This window comes from Daucus carota, chromosome 1, assembly GCF_001625215.2.
Source record: "Daucus carota subsp. sativus chromosome 1, DH1 v3.0, whole genome shotgun sequence".
NCBI classification, from domain to species: domain Eukaryota; kingdom Viridiplantae; phylum Streptophyta; class Magnoliopsida; order Apiales; family Apiaceae; genus Daucus; species Daucus carota.
In genome coordinates, this window is record NC_030381.2 from 37,009,115 (window position 1) to 37,024,929 (window position 15,815).

Consider the following 15,815-nt stretch of genomic DNA (forward strand, 5'->3'; position numbering starts at 1 on the left):
TTGGTAGACAAGTAGCTTATTTTGATTTACATGTCTACACAGCAGGATTTAATAATATGCGGGATCTAATATTATTGTATATGTTCCTAGGTCTAATAAATTTGAAATAATTTTTTAGAAACCCAGGTCTAATAAATTTCATGGGATAAGACACACATCATGTCTACATTCAGTTATTAGGTAGTGTCCCTGAAGATGAAGTAGTTTAGCTGTTGTTACTTGTTGCCAATATTGCTAGGTTGAAATTAGAGTAGCCATGAAAAGAACTCCAACATGGAGCTCACAGTTTGGAAGTGGTTGCAGAAATAAAAAGAGTGTGTAAAAAGAAAAGTAATAGACCTAATCATTTCTAATTTTTTCCTGCCTATATATGATAGCATCATACCATATAGCCATCTATAACATTTATGCATATAAACTTGAGAATACAACCAGTCCTATGGATAAGAAAGCAGAGTGTACATCATACAAAAGGTTATAACATAGCATATATATCATCAAACTGTGCTTTTTTAGCCCATTTTTTAACTTCTGCTGGTTTTTTTTACTAGGGTGGATGGCAAAGTTGCTGTAATAACAGGAGCTGCAAGAGGAATTGGTGCTGCAACTGCAAAGTTATTAGCTGAACATGGAGCTCATGTAGTGATTGCAGATATACTAGATGAACTTGGATCGAGTCTAGCTGATTCTATTGGAGGTCGCTACATACATTGCGATGTCTCAAAAGAATCTGATGTTGAAGCTGCAGTCCAGTTAGCGCTAGACTGGAAAGGGAAAGTAGACATCATGTTTAACAATGCAGGCATTCCGGGCTTTGGAGGGAGCATCACTAAACTTAAAATGGATGAAATGGCTGCTCTGTTATCAATCAATCTGAATGGGGTGGTTCATGGAATAAAGCACGCTGGACGAGCTATGGTTGCAGCAGGGAAAGGGGGTTCTATAATATGCACCTCAAGCTCAGCAGCATTCCTGGGCGGGCTGGGATCACATCCATACACATTGTCAAAAGAGGCTATTATTGGTGTAGTGAGGAGCAGTGCTTGTGAGTTAGGGGTGCATGGGATCCGAGTAAACTGTGTTGTGCCCCATGGCGTTCCCTCAGAGATGCTAGTGAATGCATATAGATTAGCTTTGAATAGGAATGATATTGATGCTGAAGATGTGACTAAGATTGTGGGGGAACGGGCAAGCCTGCTGCGTGGTAGAGGTGGAAAGTTAGAGGATGCTGCATATGCAGTTCTGTTTCTAGCTAGTGATGAGGCTGGATTTATAACAGGCCACAATCTTATCATTGATGGGGGGTATACTGCTGCTAACAACCTAATGGCATTCATATACCAAGACTGAACTTCAATCCAAATAAACGAGACAAGCAACAAGTAAAGCAACTGCATTTTTCATTTCCACAGCAAATGTAAAAATTTCCAAACGAATGTTTAAAGTTATCAAGAATCCTTTAAAACCAAATTTCTTTTCTTATTATCTAGCATGTTCCTTTAATATTAGAAATATACAAAGAAGACAAATTCAAGAGCTGTACCTAGGGTTTCAGTGGAGACCTACTTGTACAAACTAGGTTTGTCCTTCAACTGTGTGTGATACAAATAAGCATCGTTCCTCGGAATTGAACAATCATCTCACCTTGGACTTGTATATTTTGGCACAGAATATATATATAACCATGTTGGCTAAGCTGAGTCCAGCCAACAGCCAAAAGAAATAATCAAGATGTCCTTTGTTTAAGTTGTCTGGTATCCAACCTGCATTTCCCCCTTGAGTAGTTAAAGAGATTACCACAGTCACGATAAAGGAACTCAAGTAGTTCCCCAAGGACGTTGTCAAAAGAGATAAAGCACTGCATAGACTGCGCATTGCATCAGGGGACTGATCGTAGAAAAATTCAAGCTGTCCGATGAAAGTGAATATTTCGGCAGCCCCTAACAAGAAATACTGTGGTATTTGCCAGAAGATACTAAGAGGAACCGGAACAGCTTTGTCAACCAAGTCAAGGTCCCTTGCAAGTTGGAGTCGCTTAATCTCCACCAGAGCAGCGGCTGACATGCACAAGACTGAGATAAAAAGGCCAATTCCCATCCTTTGCAGTTCCGAGAAACCCCTACCATTGCCGGTAAATTTTCTAGCAATAGGAACAAGGAATGCATCATAAACTGGCACCCAGAAAATAACACTGATGACATCGAAACTTGAAAGAGAAGCAGCCGGAATTTCAAATGAACCAATCCTTGTGTCCATCATGAGCCCTTGTTCCACAAACATTGTAGACATTTGTGCATAAACAGCGGAAAAGACAATTCCGGTCGCCCAGATAGGAAACATGCGGATCAAAATCTTCAATTCTTCAACCTGTGTTACTGTGCAGAGTCTCCAAGGATTAGAATATTCCCCTGTTCTGTTTTCTTCATCAGAGATTACAGCAGCTTTATCAAGGCAGCTGCAGAAGGAACATAATATTATTAATTAGCTAGTGCTATCGCTAAGGATTTAGCAAATAAGAGTTGAAAGTTCAAGGCAAAAGGTCGCATGCTTTTAAACTTGCCAATAAAATTTACAATGAGATATACACTTCAGATTGTATCTGGTTTTATGGTACATTATAGAGATAGACCAAAACTACACCAGAAAAAGCCGCGCGTGTTGACACTACATACCAACTTACCACACGCACTTGCATTTTCACAATAAATAAAAGATATAATCGCCTAACAGAAAAATAATTATAAATTAAAATATAAAATCTGAGTATAACTCTGATGCTGAGATGACAAAGGGACACTAGTAAAGAAATAAAATAGTATTTCAAGGAAGAGCCAAGATGATTACGTCAGCTCATCAGTATGGCCCAGTTTCCTACTTCCTTCAATTGCTGATGTTTTGTCTTGTGTTTCAAACAGGAGTCTACTGTTACTGGGGACCGCTACATCCCATTTGCGGAATGAAGCAACCAAAACCTGACACATTCTAGTAATGGGGCTTCCCCCAGGTTTCTGAAATCTATAAAGAGGCGTTCCAGCAAAGAAACTTATAATAGCGATGCCCATAAACAATGCAGGAATGCCAAAACCAAGACCCCAACCAGCATTGTCTTGAATCCACACTATCACACTACTTGAAACTAAAGCACCTATATTGATAGAGAAATAAAACCAATTAAAAAAGGATCCCTTCTTTATGCTCTCAATTTCATCTGTATCATCAAACTGATCTGCACCAAAGGACGAAACACAAGGTTTGATCCCACCGGTTCCTAGAGCGATCAGATATAGACCAAAGAACAACACGACGTACTGAGCAGGTGTAGCTGGAGGGCATATACCATCAACACACTCAGCAGGCATAAAAACAGGAATTGATGCTGAGAGAGTTAGTGTGCACATTCCCTGTTCAACATGGTGCAAATGCAAGGGATTAAGAAACTGATACAAGTTACAAATATAAGCTTCATTTTAAATATACTCCTATCAAACTAAAATATGAATTACAGACACGGCATACACCAAATATCAGTCAATTACTTTAATCGATAAAAATCCGAGGCATGTAGAAACTATATTAATACAGCTCAGTCAAAGAACCAAGGATGCCATAAGCTCTCCTGTATATAGCAAAAGGAATAAAAATTGCTTATGGAATATGTGATCAGATCTGTGTTACACTGTCACATATTACAATATTTCCAAAAGGTAGAGAGAAAAAAAATATTGCTAAAAGGGAGTTGGTCCTTGTTGCAATTAATGTAACCCCAAAAGGGTTGTGACTTGCGATTATGATTCCTGGTCTATTGTGTGGACCAACTACTAAGATCAAATACTTTCCTTGTAGAAAAAGCAGTCAAGCTTAGTCTCAAAGGAGACATAGCGGTGAAGTTAATCAACATCTGTAAAAAGCAATTCTCTGCTCGGAATTTACCATAGAGTATCTATTTATTAATTGATGCCAGTAAATTATGCATAATTTAATCAACCAGTTAACTAAAGAACACAGACTTTATGGCCTCATCTGAGGTCTATGCATTATTCATATTAGTGCATAACAGATGCAGCAACCCATTTACTACAGTATTCTATATTAACATTGTATAAATATACTGACCTTAATCTTGATGGACAGCAAGACTCACAAGAACCATAAAGTGTTATTTCAAACTTAACAGTCGCAACATGAAAAATTGAACTAGGTCCGGTATAAGTTTGAAATATACAAAATGAACTCATACCGGATACAGAATATTGCAGCAGGGGCTTAAGGTTCTGGAGTAATTCTATTATATTGTAACTAAGATATAATTTAAGAAAGCCATTAAAGAAATATATCTACTTATGAAGATCTTAATATAATGAACTGAAGACACGGAGAGAAACCGACGATAATGCACTAGACCAATATAAGTGCAGGAACGGTCTAAGATTTCTGCCAAGAGAACCATAACCAACATTTACCTGTTTTATATTAGTTGTTCAATAACGCTAATACTAGCCAACAGTATCAGCATACACCATTAAAACCTCCACAATATCAACTACAGGAGCAATAGATCACTTTATGTAATACTTACAACTAAATAGATTATAGAGAAGACGGCAATTGTCCAGTATCTTCCCCAGCATGTATCCGCTAAGATTGCTCCTACCAAGGGTGCCAAGTAGCAAGTTCCTTGCCAAGTAGTAACATTTCTCGCAGCAGAAGCATTTCCTTCGTGCAATTCTTTTGTAAGATAACTGACGAGGTTTGTAGCAATACCATAATATGCTAGCCGCTCGCAACATTCCGTACCTAATGGCCAAAACGAAATTGCAATAAAAGTAACCATATAGGCATATACCGATAAAGTGGACAAATTACAAGAGTGATGCCAACCTACCAAGAATAAAAGGGCATGCTCTCCAATTTCCAGTGTTACTTTTCAACACGGGGTTGCCTTTGATATCGACGGATCCATCTCCAGTATAAAGCCCATTGCTTTCATCCTAAGGACATTATATATTATTGTTCCATTACATAATAAATCATTTATCAAACACAGATACTGGGCATATAGACATATCCTCATTCAAAGATAAATCATTTGTGGCATGTCAGAACTATTAACCTTAAACAAGTGCAATACTACCTTGATACAGTATCAACTTGTAATGCACAGTACTTACAGGCCAGACAAGACCATGTGAAGAATAGTATAAGTTCTGCAAGCTATATACAAGCTCCTCTCCTATCATTCAATGATTAACTACAATATGCATCTGTTATAAGTTTGCAAGTGGAACTAGAGCTACATATGGCATGACAATAAAGCACCAAAGTTCTTGCCAGCATCATTGCTAGTAATTATCATCTTGCATTGTACACGGATAGAATATTAATAGAATTAATATAAAGTAAGGATCAGAACTGATGACAAGAGAAAACAATTATCAATTCAAAAAAAAATTCATCAAATTCTTCTTCTAATAATAAATTATATCTCCTTATCCATAGGTAATGTTGGACCCGTAAAAACGTAAAACTTAACCAATGGCGCAAAACAAAACCCTATTGTAAAGCAAATACGATCTAATATTATAATTCCATACTCCACCTTAACAGTTTATGTGACTCGACAATGTGATTCACTCCACAAGATGCAATAGTATATTATTGATTAATCTGAAATCAGGTCAAAACTCCAGCTAGGCCTCTAGCATATTTGCTATCACTTCACATATTTCCTCCAATATATACAAAAAAACCTCCACTAAACAGTGTTAACTGCCAAACACTTTAACTAAAACTAATCCCCATCTCGCCTACACAATAAATCCTACAGAAAAAATTCACTTCAGATAAACAAATCAACAATCATACATAGACCCGAGATCCAAAACCAAGAACTAAACAATAATCCAAACCCAATTCACACTCTTGCACAAACATAAAAATCTTCAACTTGATCTTGATCTACTAATAAAGATCAAAACTTTAACACATAATGCATAAAAATCTCACAAGGGGTTACACAAAATCACAAATTACATAAAGGGTACAAGGGAAACTGAGAAATTACCTGAGGAATTCCATCTTCTAAGAGCAGTCTCTCTTCTTCCTGGGTACCCATCACCAGACTAATGGATCTTGCTCTATGCTTGAATGTGTGTATCTATCTACTATCTGTATGTAGATAATAATATATGTAGAGAAGGACTAATATTAACTTGCAAGTCTTGTTCAAAGTAAGAGTTAGATATAGATACGCCAAGTATGATGAAACAGAGACCCTCTGTCCAACTGCAGATGACATGTATTTTATTTTTAATTAAAAGGAATTTATTTTCCATATGATATTAATATTTTATTACTTACGTTACTTTATCTACGTGATAACATGGGTAGATATTAATTAACGTGCAAACGGATAATGGATGATAGAGTATTGTAACGTCTAGTAAATAAATTATTTCAGAATAGATATTTGATATAAAATACATGCAATCAGAGAAAACTGCCGGTACAGATTTGTTAATATTGGCGCATGCTGGATTAAAAATAGTAATATTTTTAATAGAGTTTTATGACAAAAAAATCCATAATTTAGCGTAATCTAAAATATAATCTATTTAATTTATGAGCGATGTGCATCTTAACTGATTGATTTTATTTTTTTAAGACTTAATTGATTGATTTCTTTTTGAATCATAAAACACATAACTTTGGTATTTTCTAGGATATTTCATTAAAAAATCCTTGAAAAATAATTTAAAAATCTTGAAAAGTTACTTTTCTGCAAAACATTTTAAATTTTTTTCCCAAAAAAACCAACTCAATTAACAAATCAAATCAAAACGGAGGAAATTATTGCGGAAATCATGTATGAAAATATTTTAATTACATGCGTCGATTTTCCGGATATTAGACTATACTGATTTCTAGTGTACTTCATTTTTCGATAAATAAATTTTATTTTCAAAACTCGGCCCGCCGAGCTTTTCAAGACGACCCCCAAACGCTAAAACCATGGTCCATGGGAAGGACTGATATGATGAAGAGAAACGATGGGTACAAAATGTTAACAGATGAAGATCTTTTGACCGAGGTGCTTTCCAGGCTCCCTGTAAAATACCTACTCCGATGCAAAGCCGTTTCCAAATCTTGGTACTCTCTTATTTCAAACCCTAGTTTCATCAAAGCTCATTATCAACGTCATGCTATTACTATCAACAGCGCCGGGGATGATAACAACGCTACTCTAATTGGACGCCTTTTTCAAGGAGCAGATTCTGATCTTTATTTTGAAGAAGACGGCTCCTATTCACTCTTCCGACTCGGAACTACTGATGATTATATAGCCAGTCTTAATTTTCCTTTCTCCAGAGGTGATTATCCTTTTACGCCTAACTGTATTCCCGTTGGTTGTGTTTGCGGAATTGTTTGTGTTTGTGTTGATCCCTCTGCTCCTATTGATGCTTATTATTGCTTCCCTGCTCCTGATAAAGCTACTGATATATACATTTGGAATCCCGCAACCAGGCAATCCAAACTCATTCCCTCGCATGCTCTGTACGATTGTGATGATACGGATAAAGTTGCTTTAGGCTTCGGGTTTGATCTCGTTGATTTTGATTTTAAGGTTGTTAGGGTTGTATCTCGTGCTATTTTTCCTCAGGTATATTCTGCAAATAGAGATGTTTGGCAAAACATTGAGACTAACTTGACTGATTTTCCCCAAGAAGATGTATTTCATATATGCCTTCATGGATTTTTGTTTACCACGGGAGATAATGGCATGATAGCTTTTGATCTAAACAAGGAGGTGTTTATTTGTGATATCAAACTTCCCGGATGCTCCAATGAACCTCGTGAAGAATGTTATGACGCTCGAATTGTTGACTTCAAGGATTCTATTGCTGTCATTACCTCTGATGATAAGGAGCTCAGTGGAAAACTTAACTTGTGGACACTAGATGACGAGGCATGCCTTCGTGGTGGTAGAGTTAAGGCATTATGGACTTTCATGCTTAGTATTGATGTAGGTGTGCATCTCATGTATGTGAAGGGCCTTTTCAGTAGTGTTGAATTCTTACTGGTACTGGTACCTGATAGTGAATGGTTCTCCTATAATTTTGACAAGAAAGAGGCCAGAAGGATTAATACTGTTCGTTTTTCTGATTTCGATGCAGTATTCAAGTATACAGAGAACCAGCAGATGCTTTTAGTCACGAAATCAAAACTAGTCAATTGGTCTGATGATGAAGAAGATTTTAGTGAGGAAGTTAGCATTAATTTGGAAAATGTCTATGATGATTTTATTGTTATTTCAGATGATAGTGAGGAAAGTAATTAAGAAGATGATAATGAAGAAAGAACCGCTGATTTCGAAGACAATGAGAGGAGTAATATTATCTCTAAAGATGATAATGAGGAAACAAACAGAGATTCTGAAGATGATAATGAGGAAAATACCTCAGATTCTGGCAGTTAATGATGGCATTACTCATCTCAGTCAGTGTTTTTTTCCTTTCATTTCCCTCAGTTTATTGCACATTTTCGAAATTTTATGTGGAATAATTTGATGTTTCTTTCCATGAGTTGGACATGATAAATATCTGGTATAAGTCTTGCCTGTTCTGTTCAGTTCTTGGAAATTTTTTTGGGCTATGTAGATGCTACTGGTGTGTGCTATAATTAACCATATTAGCTATTGGATTAACTTAAGCAATTTGCAAGGTTCAAGTTTAGTATGTTATTGTAAAGTTTGTTTACATTTGGAAAAAATAAGACATAACCTGAACTTGTTCAGGTAAAAAGTTACTCTGGCTGTTAACTTGACCAAAAAAATAAATTCCTCTGACTGTTGCATGAATACAGAACCATCAATCTCTCAACTAGCCCTAATTTGAAGGTCCGCACAAGCACAACTTTAACTTTCCCTTTTTGCTGTTGTATGATGAAAAAGATTACTTATCTAGTTATCTTGGTATAAGCTTGAGCAAAGCAATTCAAGGAAAAACCAGGAGCCAAGTGAGAGCAGATGATGTAGGTCTGCTGCCAAACCTTCACAATAATTAAACAGATATATATCATATATGTATCTCCAGATAGAAAACAGGATTTGAAAGAGAAATATAAGTGTATGTATCTGCATCGTTTTTTTTTTGACAGATGTATCTGTATCGGTTTGAATATATTGAAACCATGAATTTTATTTCTTTGGACAAAAATTAAGCTAGCAATTGTCTACTAATAAGTATCCGGTTGAACTGCGATGAAGTAGATTATATTAGCTTGAAAAGAACTCTGCTTTGATTATGCCTGTAGTTCGAAAACTTATGACGGATTTAGGCTTAAAATTTCGTCTGTAACTTTGCTTGAGTATCATGTTCATTTCCAGAGAGTGGCCAAATGGGGAGTAATGTTCTTGGTTAGTTACATTCATATGTACTTGCTGATTTAGCAAATTAATAAATGAAACAGATTGCTTTCAAAAAAAAAACTTAAATTTCTATATATTTATGATAATTGTCAATTTTATATGTATATCCTGAACTTTTGAATTTTGATGGAGTCATGGCTCAGAAGATAGTTATGACTTATGACCTGTCTCCCTCGAACAATTGAAACCAACTCCCACCGGTTTATGTTTTAAGCAAGGAAACTAGCAATTTTGATACCAAATTTTGGTACGTATTCCTTATTTCATATATTACACCCACTGTTACAGCCAAATGTCTAATTTAATGTGATGATAGTGGTCATATACTTAGGGTCCGTTTGAGTCTTTGAGAGTGCTGCGTTTTCAGATAAAGTGCCCGGAAAAAAGTGTTTAGCATTTTATTTATATGTGCTTATTTTGAGTTATAATATAATAAAAATTATATTTTATTTTAATGATATTGATTAGTTTTTAGTCTGGTATTTGGAGGTCTAATATGATATCTGTATACTTTGTTTCCGATGTATTCAGTTTCATTTTTATTTTTTTTGGAACAAAGAATCATCCTCATCTATGTCTAATACATGAATTGCTTAGTTTGATTTTTATCCATAAAATTCATACTTTTAGCATGTGATCACTTAAAATATTTCAGTAGTTATGTGATTTTAAATTTCATTTGCCAGTTGTTTCAACAGGTAGTACTGAACAATGATCTAAACCAGATCCTGGTAGTGTTAAGGTCAATTGTGAGGTTGCTTTATTCAGGCGAGTTATTATATGCAGCAAGTATATGCTTTGTAGGTAGATCAGAGGTTCATCATGCTGAAGCGATTGGGATAAAGGAGTCGTTAAGCTGGATTAAGGCTAAGGTTGACAGTGGTGAGGGTAGTGGTGATCCCTGCCTCACCTGCGGTTTATAGTCTATGTTACTCTGACTCTTCTATCTAGGTTGCCGTACCCGTGTCGGACACTTGGACACTCGGACACGACACTTATTTTGTATCGGATCCTTTGACTAAAATGTGGACTCTTTGACCAATTTAAAAATCAAATATGAGTAAAACTTACAATTCAAAAGAAATATGCGAGAAAAAAGAAAGAAGCAAGAATGGGATTTAAGTACAAAAGGCGCCTAATTTACAAAATCCCTTACAAAATCATGTCTAATATGAGTTCTATTGTTACTTTTTGTTAAGATGTCTAACTTTCCATACTTGTTTATTAGTATAGTACGATGTGTCCTCGTACCCGTGTCCAAGAATAGGACAGTGTCCCCGTGTCCCCAATTTTCATAGTTCTCAAGTCCGACACTCGGATATGTGTCGTGTCCGACACTCCGTACCCGAGTCCGAATAACATAGTTTGTAGTCGAATCTGATAGCCAGTGGGCAGTGATCCCAGGCCTCACCTGCAGTTTGTGGTCGAATCTAATAGCCAGTAGGCAGTGAATGCAGTCCTGATGAAGCAAGAAAAAATCTACTCACCATTTAGTAGTGTAATAGATGAGTGCAGAAGCATTATTGAAATATTAGTATTGTATTTTTAAAGGGGAGTCTGTCCCCCTGATCTTAGTTGTATCTTGGAAGATGATTTAAAGTAATGGAATTTGTTTTTGCCTTCGAAAAAATCATAATTTATATCCTAATTTAGATTAATTTTAAGATAAAAGTGAATAAATTTTACTCTGTCTCTTTCAAAAAGCATTTTATCTTAAAATTTGTTCACTTTTATCTTATAATTGTAAGGTTTTTTTTAAAAGACTAATCTATTTAATGGATATTATTAGTATTATTTCATAAGGCTATAAGTTTTTTGGTTGCATTATTATTTTATTTATCATATTTTGTGACGGTTTTTTATTTTGAGAGAATAGTTCGTGAGACTTGCATGCTTTGTTTTAATATTTTTACATTCTTTTATTTGTCTATCATATTTACTTGATTATCAATAAGAATGACTATATAAAATGATTATATATAAGAGTTCAAAATTAATCTTTATTTGAAAATAGAAAGTTTTTAAGATATATATAAAGAAATAAATAGAATAATTATTATTAATCTTTACCAATTAAAAATCATTTAAATTTGCGGTAAATTACAAATTTATATTGTACGTCTCTGAAGGAGAAAACTATTCTAATATATTGTAAATACAAATATTGTTTTGAAAATTAGAAGAATTAAGTTTTTACATTACAAAATATACATAAAAACATAATTTAACAAGTTAAATAAAATTTAACGAGTTAAGAGTTTTGAAATTTTCTGTTAATGATAAAAATGTGTACTTGATTCGTCAGTTATTCCGTTTCATGTAGATAAATAGTTTATTATTTTAAAAAATTCGTAAAAAATATTGTTGATATCACGATAAAACATTACTTATCAATTTTTTGCCCGAAGAATTTTTTATGACATTTATTGCGGTATTGATTTAAATATTTCAAATACATTATTTTCGCTTCATAACAAATATTTTTTTGAAATTACACTCTCATATAGAATTCATAATATCAATATAATTTTCTACCTACATTATAGTAAATTTCAAAATTTTTACTCCCTCTCCTCTGAATTGAATTGTATATACTGGGAGACGAGAATGAGACACACACTTTAATACTCGCTTAAAGTACAATTCTATAACTATTTTTAAAATTTTTAATTTTTAATAAAATTTTAACATCTAAAATTTTATTCAGAATTTTTTAAAAATATAAGTTACTTTTATAAGAGACTTAATGTGTGTGTCAGTAATAAAAATAAATAAGACAGAGAAATACACCCGTTAAAGTATAACTTTCAGAACTTCATAAGACAATTTTTTTTTTTTGAAGGTTATTTATATATAACGGTTCTAGCACCTATAAAGCGGACATCACACAACAACTCAATCAGATTGCTGTCATTATATATAATTTTTGTAATAATACAACAATTTTATGAAGGCATTATACAAATAACTCAATTAAACTATATAAAATTCATTTATGTCCAATAACTCATGATATTCTGAATTTCGTAAAAATACTTAAAAGCAATAATAATTTTCAGGATGTTAGCACGCGTAGCGAGCAAAATTATATTATAAAATTGTATTATAATGTGTTATTAGAGTTAAGTTCTATGGAGTACATAAAAACATTGGAGTATTGGAGTACAAATCAAAATTTGTTAGTTTGATCCTATATAATATCTTTGATTATCCAAATTTTGATATAATCTATCATTTATAAGTTGTCTTGCACATAATTGTCAGTTAATCATTAATATCTTTCAACTTTAACAAGTATTAAGATTATTGTTCTGCTTATTAGTTATATTGCAGAACATAGAGTCCTATGATTTATAAAAGTAATTATTCTACCATTTGATCACGATGTTTATGTTGCAGAACATAATGTGCAGGTTGTCAAATATTTACAAATATTATTGGACAAAAAAAATTGAAATTTAGATGACTAGATTACATTTTATCAAACTTTGTACTCCAATACTCCAATTTGCGGGTGCAAAGTGTAAACCTATTAAAACGTCTTGATGAGAGCATCGTCGGGTTTCTAAACTTGTACAAATTGCTTGAGGACTGAGGTCTTTTTCTGCCCCAATTCACAGCCCCCATTCCCAACAATCAGTAGCGGAAAACCTAACCCCTGAGATGGCGAAGCGGACTGAGGGGATGGAGATGTTAACAGACGAAGATCTTTTAACCGAGGTGCTCTCTAGACTCCCTGTAAAATACTTACTCCAATGCAAAGCCGTGTCAAAACCCTGGTACTCTCTCATTTCCAGCCCTAGTTTCATCAAATCTCATTATCAACGTCATGCTATTACAATCAACCGCGCTGTAGATGATAATAATGAACAAGGTCCTACTCTCATTGTACGCCTTTTCAAAGGAGAAGATCTTGATGACCATCCAGAAGAAGACGGCTCCTATTCACTATTCCGGCTCGGTACTACTGATGATTATATAGCCAAGCTTAAGTTTCCTTTCTCCAGAGGTGATTATCCCTTCACGCCTCCCTCTATTCTCGTTGGTTGTGTTTGCGGAATTGTTTGTGTTTGTGTTGATCCCTCTGCTCCTATTGATGCTAATTATTGCTTGCCTACTCCTGATAAAGCTACTGATATATACATTTGGAATCCCGCAACTAGGCAGTCCAAACTCATTCCCTCGCATGCTCTTTACGATCGTGATGGTATGAATAAAGTTGCTTTAGGCTTCGGGTTTGATCCCGTTGATTTTGATTTTAAGGTTGTTAGGGTTGTATCTCGTGCTATTTTTCCTCAGGTCTATTCTGCAAATAGAGATGCTTGGCAAAACATTGAGACTAACTTGACTGATTTTCCCGAAGAATTTATATTTCATATATGCCTCCATGGATTTTTGTTTACCGCGGGACAGAATGGTATGATAGCTTTCGATCTAAACAAGGAGGTGTTTATTTGTGATATCAAACTTCCTGAATGCTCCATTGACCCGGGTGAAGAATGTTATCATGCTCGAATTGCTGACTTCAAGGATTCTATTGCTGTCATTATCTCTCATGACGAGGAGCTCAGTGGAAAAATTAACTTGTGGACACTAGATGACGAGGCATGCCTTCGTGGTGGTAGAGTTAAGGCATCATGGACTTTCATGCTTAGTATTGATGTAGGTGTGTATTTCATGTATGTGCAGGGCCTTTTCAGTAGTGTTGAATTCTTACTGGTAGCTGATCATGAATGGTTCTCCTATAATTCTGACAAGAAAGAGGCCAGAAGGATTGATACTGATCCTTTTTTCGATTTCGATGCAGTATTCAAGTATACAGAGAACCAGCAAATGCTTTTAGTCACGAAATCAAAACTAGTCAGTTGGTCTGATGATGAAGAAGATTTTGGTGAGGAAAGTAGCATTAATTTTGAAAATGTCTATGATGATTTTATTGGTATTTCAGATGATAGTGAGGAAAGTAATTAAGAAGATGATAATGAAGAAAGAACCGCTGATTTCGAAGACAATGAGAGGAGTAATATTATCTCTTAAGATGATAATGAGGAAACAAACGGAGATTCTGAAGATGATAATGCAGAAAATACCTAAGATCCTGGCAGTTAATGATGGCATTACTCATCTTAGTCAGTGCTTTTTTCCGTTCATTTCCCTCAGTTTATTGCACATTTTCGAAATTATATGTGGAATAATTTGATGTTTCTTTTCATGAGTTGGACATGATAAATATCTGGTATAAGTCTGCTTGTTCTGTTCAGTTCTTGGAAAAATTTTGGGCTATGTACATGCTACTGGTGTGTGCTATAATTAACCATATTAGCTATTGGATTAAATAAAGCAATTTGCAAGGTTCAAGTTTAGTATGTTATTGTAAAGTTTGTTTTCATTTGGAAAAAATAACACATAATAATGTGAACTTGTTCAGGTAACAAGTTACTCTGGCTGTTAACTTGACCAAAAAAATAAATTCCTCTGAGTGTTGCATGAATACAGAACCATCAATCTATTAACAAAAAGATTCTATACAGATTGACAATTACAATAATAATTCGTATTTATGTTTTCTATTATTATAATATTAAATTAAGAGTGTGCAAAAGGTGGGAGCTGAATATTTAATCATTAAAAATTAAATGTGAAATGTGTTACGCTACCTATTTATGATGGGGTTAAATGGCGTTTTGGTTACTCAACTGATCGGAAATTTGCAATTGGGTCATCCAACTCAAAAAGCTTTTAGTCACATCATTATACTCTTAAAAATTTTCATTCAGGTCACTGACCGTTACACTCCGTTAAATATTTGACGGAAAGCTGACTAAGGGTCTTGACTTGACTTAAATAAATCTACCGTGGCATGTACAATCAGCTGAAGCGGCATTTTGGTCACTCAACTGACTACAAACTTGCAATCGGATCATCAAACTCAAAAAACTTTCATTTAGGCCACTTATCATAATATCCGTTAAAAATTGAAAAAAAAAGATCATTTTGAAAAAACTAAACGTCGTGGCTTAAATAAAGGGTTAAATGACCATTTTGGAAAAACTCATTAAATTTTTGATGGATTTTATTTATAAACTTCATACTTATCAAAAATTACTTATTTGTAAATTTCATACATATTAAATTTTTGATGGACTTTATTTGTTAACTTCATCTCTTATCAAAAATTTAAATGATTTTCTCCAAAATGGATATATAAAACGATAATACATAAACAAAGTTTATGTTTTTGTGGGTGAAACTATTGATTTTATGTGTGTGTATTTTATTTTTTTTTATTAATAAGTTTCAAAACTTTTAAGAGAGAAAAAAAAGTGATGCATGATAACTTTTAATTCTTTTTTTTTTCAATTTTTAACAGATATTATGATAAGTGACCTAA

At 34.2% G+C, this 15,815-nt stretch overlaps 4 protein-coding genes across 6 annotated transcripts; 3 read left to right on the forward strand and 1 right to left on the reverse strand.

Moving 5' to 3' along the window:
- Positions 1-386: 386 nt before the first annotated feature.
- LOC108205141 (short-chain dehydrogenase reductase ATA1-like) lies at positions 387-1,485 on the forward strand. Its single transcript, XM_017374952.2, has 2 exons — positions 387-474; positions 552-1,485. The coding sequence occupies exons 1-2, from the start codon at positions 440-442 to the stop codon at positions 1,348-1,350; spliced, it is 834 nt and encodes a 277-aa protein (XP_017230441.1). The 5' UTR covers positions 387-439; the 3' UTR covers positions 1,351-1,485.
- Positions 1,382-6,286, reverse strand: LOC108205140 (protein NRT1/ PTR FAMILY 8.3). The gene is made up of 5 exons (XM_017374950.2): positions 6,062-6,286; positions 4,883-4,988; positions 4,577-4,794; positions 2,845-3,401; positions 1,382-2,455 (listed from the first exon to the last, which is right to left on the reverse strand). Exons 1-5 carry the CDS (start codon positions 6,110-6,112, stop codon positions 1,636-1,638), a joined length of 1,752 nt encoding a protein of 583 aa, XP_017230439.1. The 5' UTR covers positions 6,113-6,286; the 3' UTR covers positions 1,382-1,635.
- Positions 6,287-6,956: 670 nt separating this feature from the next.
- Positions 6,957-11,019, forward strand: LOC108214720 (putative F-box protein At2g16220). 3 transcript variants are annotated; one of them, XR_001805765.2, is made up of 2 exons: positions 6,957-8,493; positions 10,111-11,019. XR_001805765.2 is itself a non-coding variant. In XM_017386879.1 (1 exon), exon 1 carries the CDS (start codon positions 7,016-7,018, stop codon positions 8,333-8,335), a length of 1,320 nt encoding a protein of 439 aa, XP_017242368.1. In that variant the 5' UTR covers positions 6,957-7,015; the 3' UTR covers positions 8,336-8,625. The 3 variants fall into 3 exon arrangements, 1 of the variants encoding a protein (XP_017242368.1); XR_001805768.2 differs by having other exon boundaries at positions 10,123-11,019; XM_017386879.1 differs by lacking the exon at positions 10,111-11,019 and having other exon boundaries at positions 6,957-8,625.
- A 1,956-nt stretch (positions 11,020-12,975) lies between these two features.
- On the forward strand, positions 12,976-14,852 carry LOC108197121 (F-box protein CPR1-like). Its single transcript, XM_017364637.2, has 2 exons — positions 12,976-14,090; positions 14,232-14,852. Exons 1-2 carry the CDS (start codon positions 13,088-13,090, stop codon positions 14,393-14,395), a joined length of 1,167 nt encoding a protein of 388 aa, XP_017220126.1. The 5' UTR covers positions 12,976-13,087; the 3' UTR covers positions 14,396-14,852.
- The last annotated feature ends 963 nt before the right edge of the window (positions 14,853-15,815 follow it).

Excerpts from the sequence above, each read along its gene's own strand:
- LOC108205141 (XM_017374952.2), top strand. The coding sequence starts at position 440 with ATGGATAAGAAAGCAGAGTGTACATCATACAAAAG. Across the intron at positions 475-551 it reads GAGTGTACATCATACAAAAG|GGTGGATGGCAAAGTTGCTG; the intron begins GTTATAACATAG and ends TTTTTTTACTAG.
- LOC108205140 (XM_017374950.2), bottom strand. The coding sequence starts at position 6,112 with ATGGGTACCCAGGAAGAAGAGAGACTGCTCTTAGAAGATGGAATTCCT. Across the intron at positions 4,989-6,061 it reads TAGAAGATGGAATTCCTCAG|GATGAAAGCAATGGGCTTTA; the intron begins GTAATTTCTCAG and ends TAATGTCCTTAG. Across the intron at positions 3,402-4,576 it reads TCTCTATAATCTATTTAGTT|GGAATGTGCACACTAACTCT; the intron begins GTAAGTATTACA and ends CATGTTGAACAG.
- LOC108214720 (XM_017386879.1), top strand. The coding sequence starts at position 7,016 with ATGGGAAGGACTGATATGATGAAGAGAAACGATGGGTACAAAATGTTA.
- LOC108197121 (XM_017364637.2), top strand. The coding sequence starts at position 13,088 with ATGGCGAAGCGGACTGAGGGGATGGAGATGTTAACAGACGAAGATCTT. Across the intron at positions 14,091-14,231 it reads CATGCTTAGTATTGATGTAG|TATTCAAGTATACAGAGAAC; the intron begins GTGTGTATTTCA and ends ATTTCGATGCAG.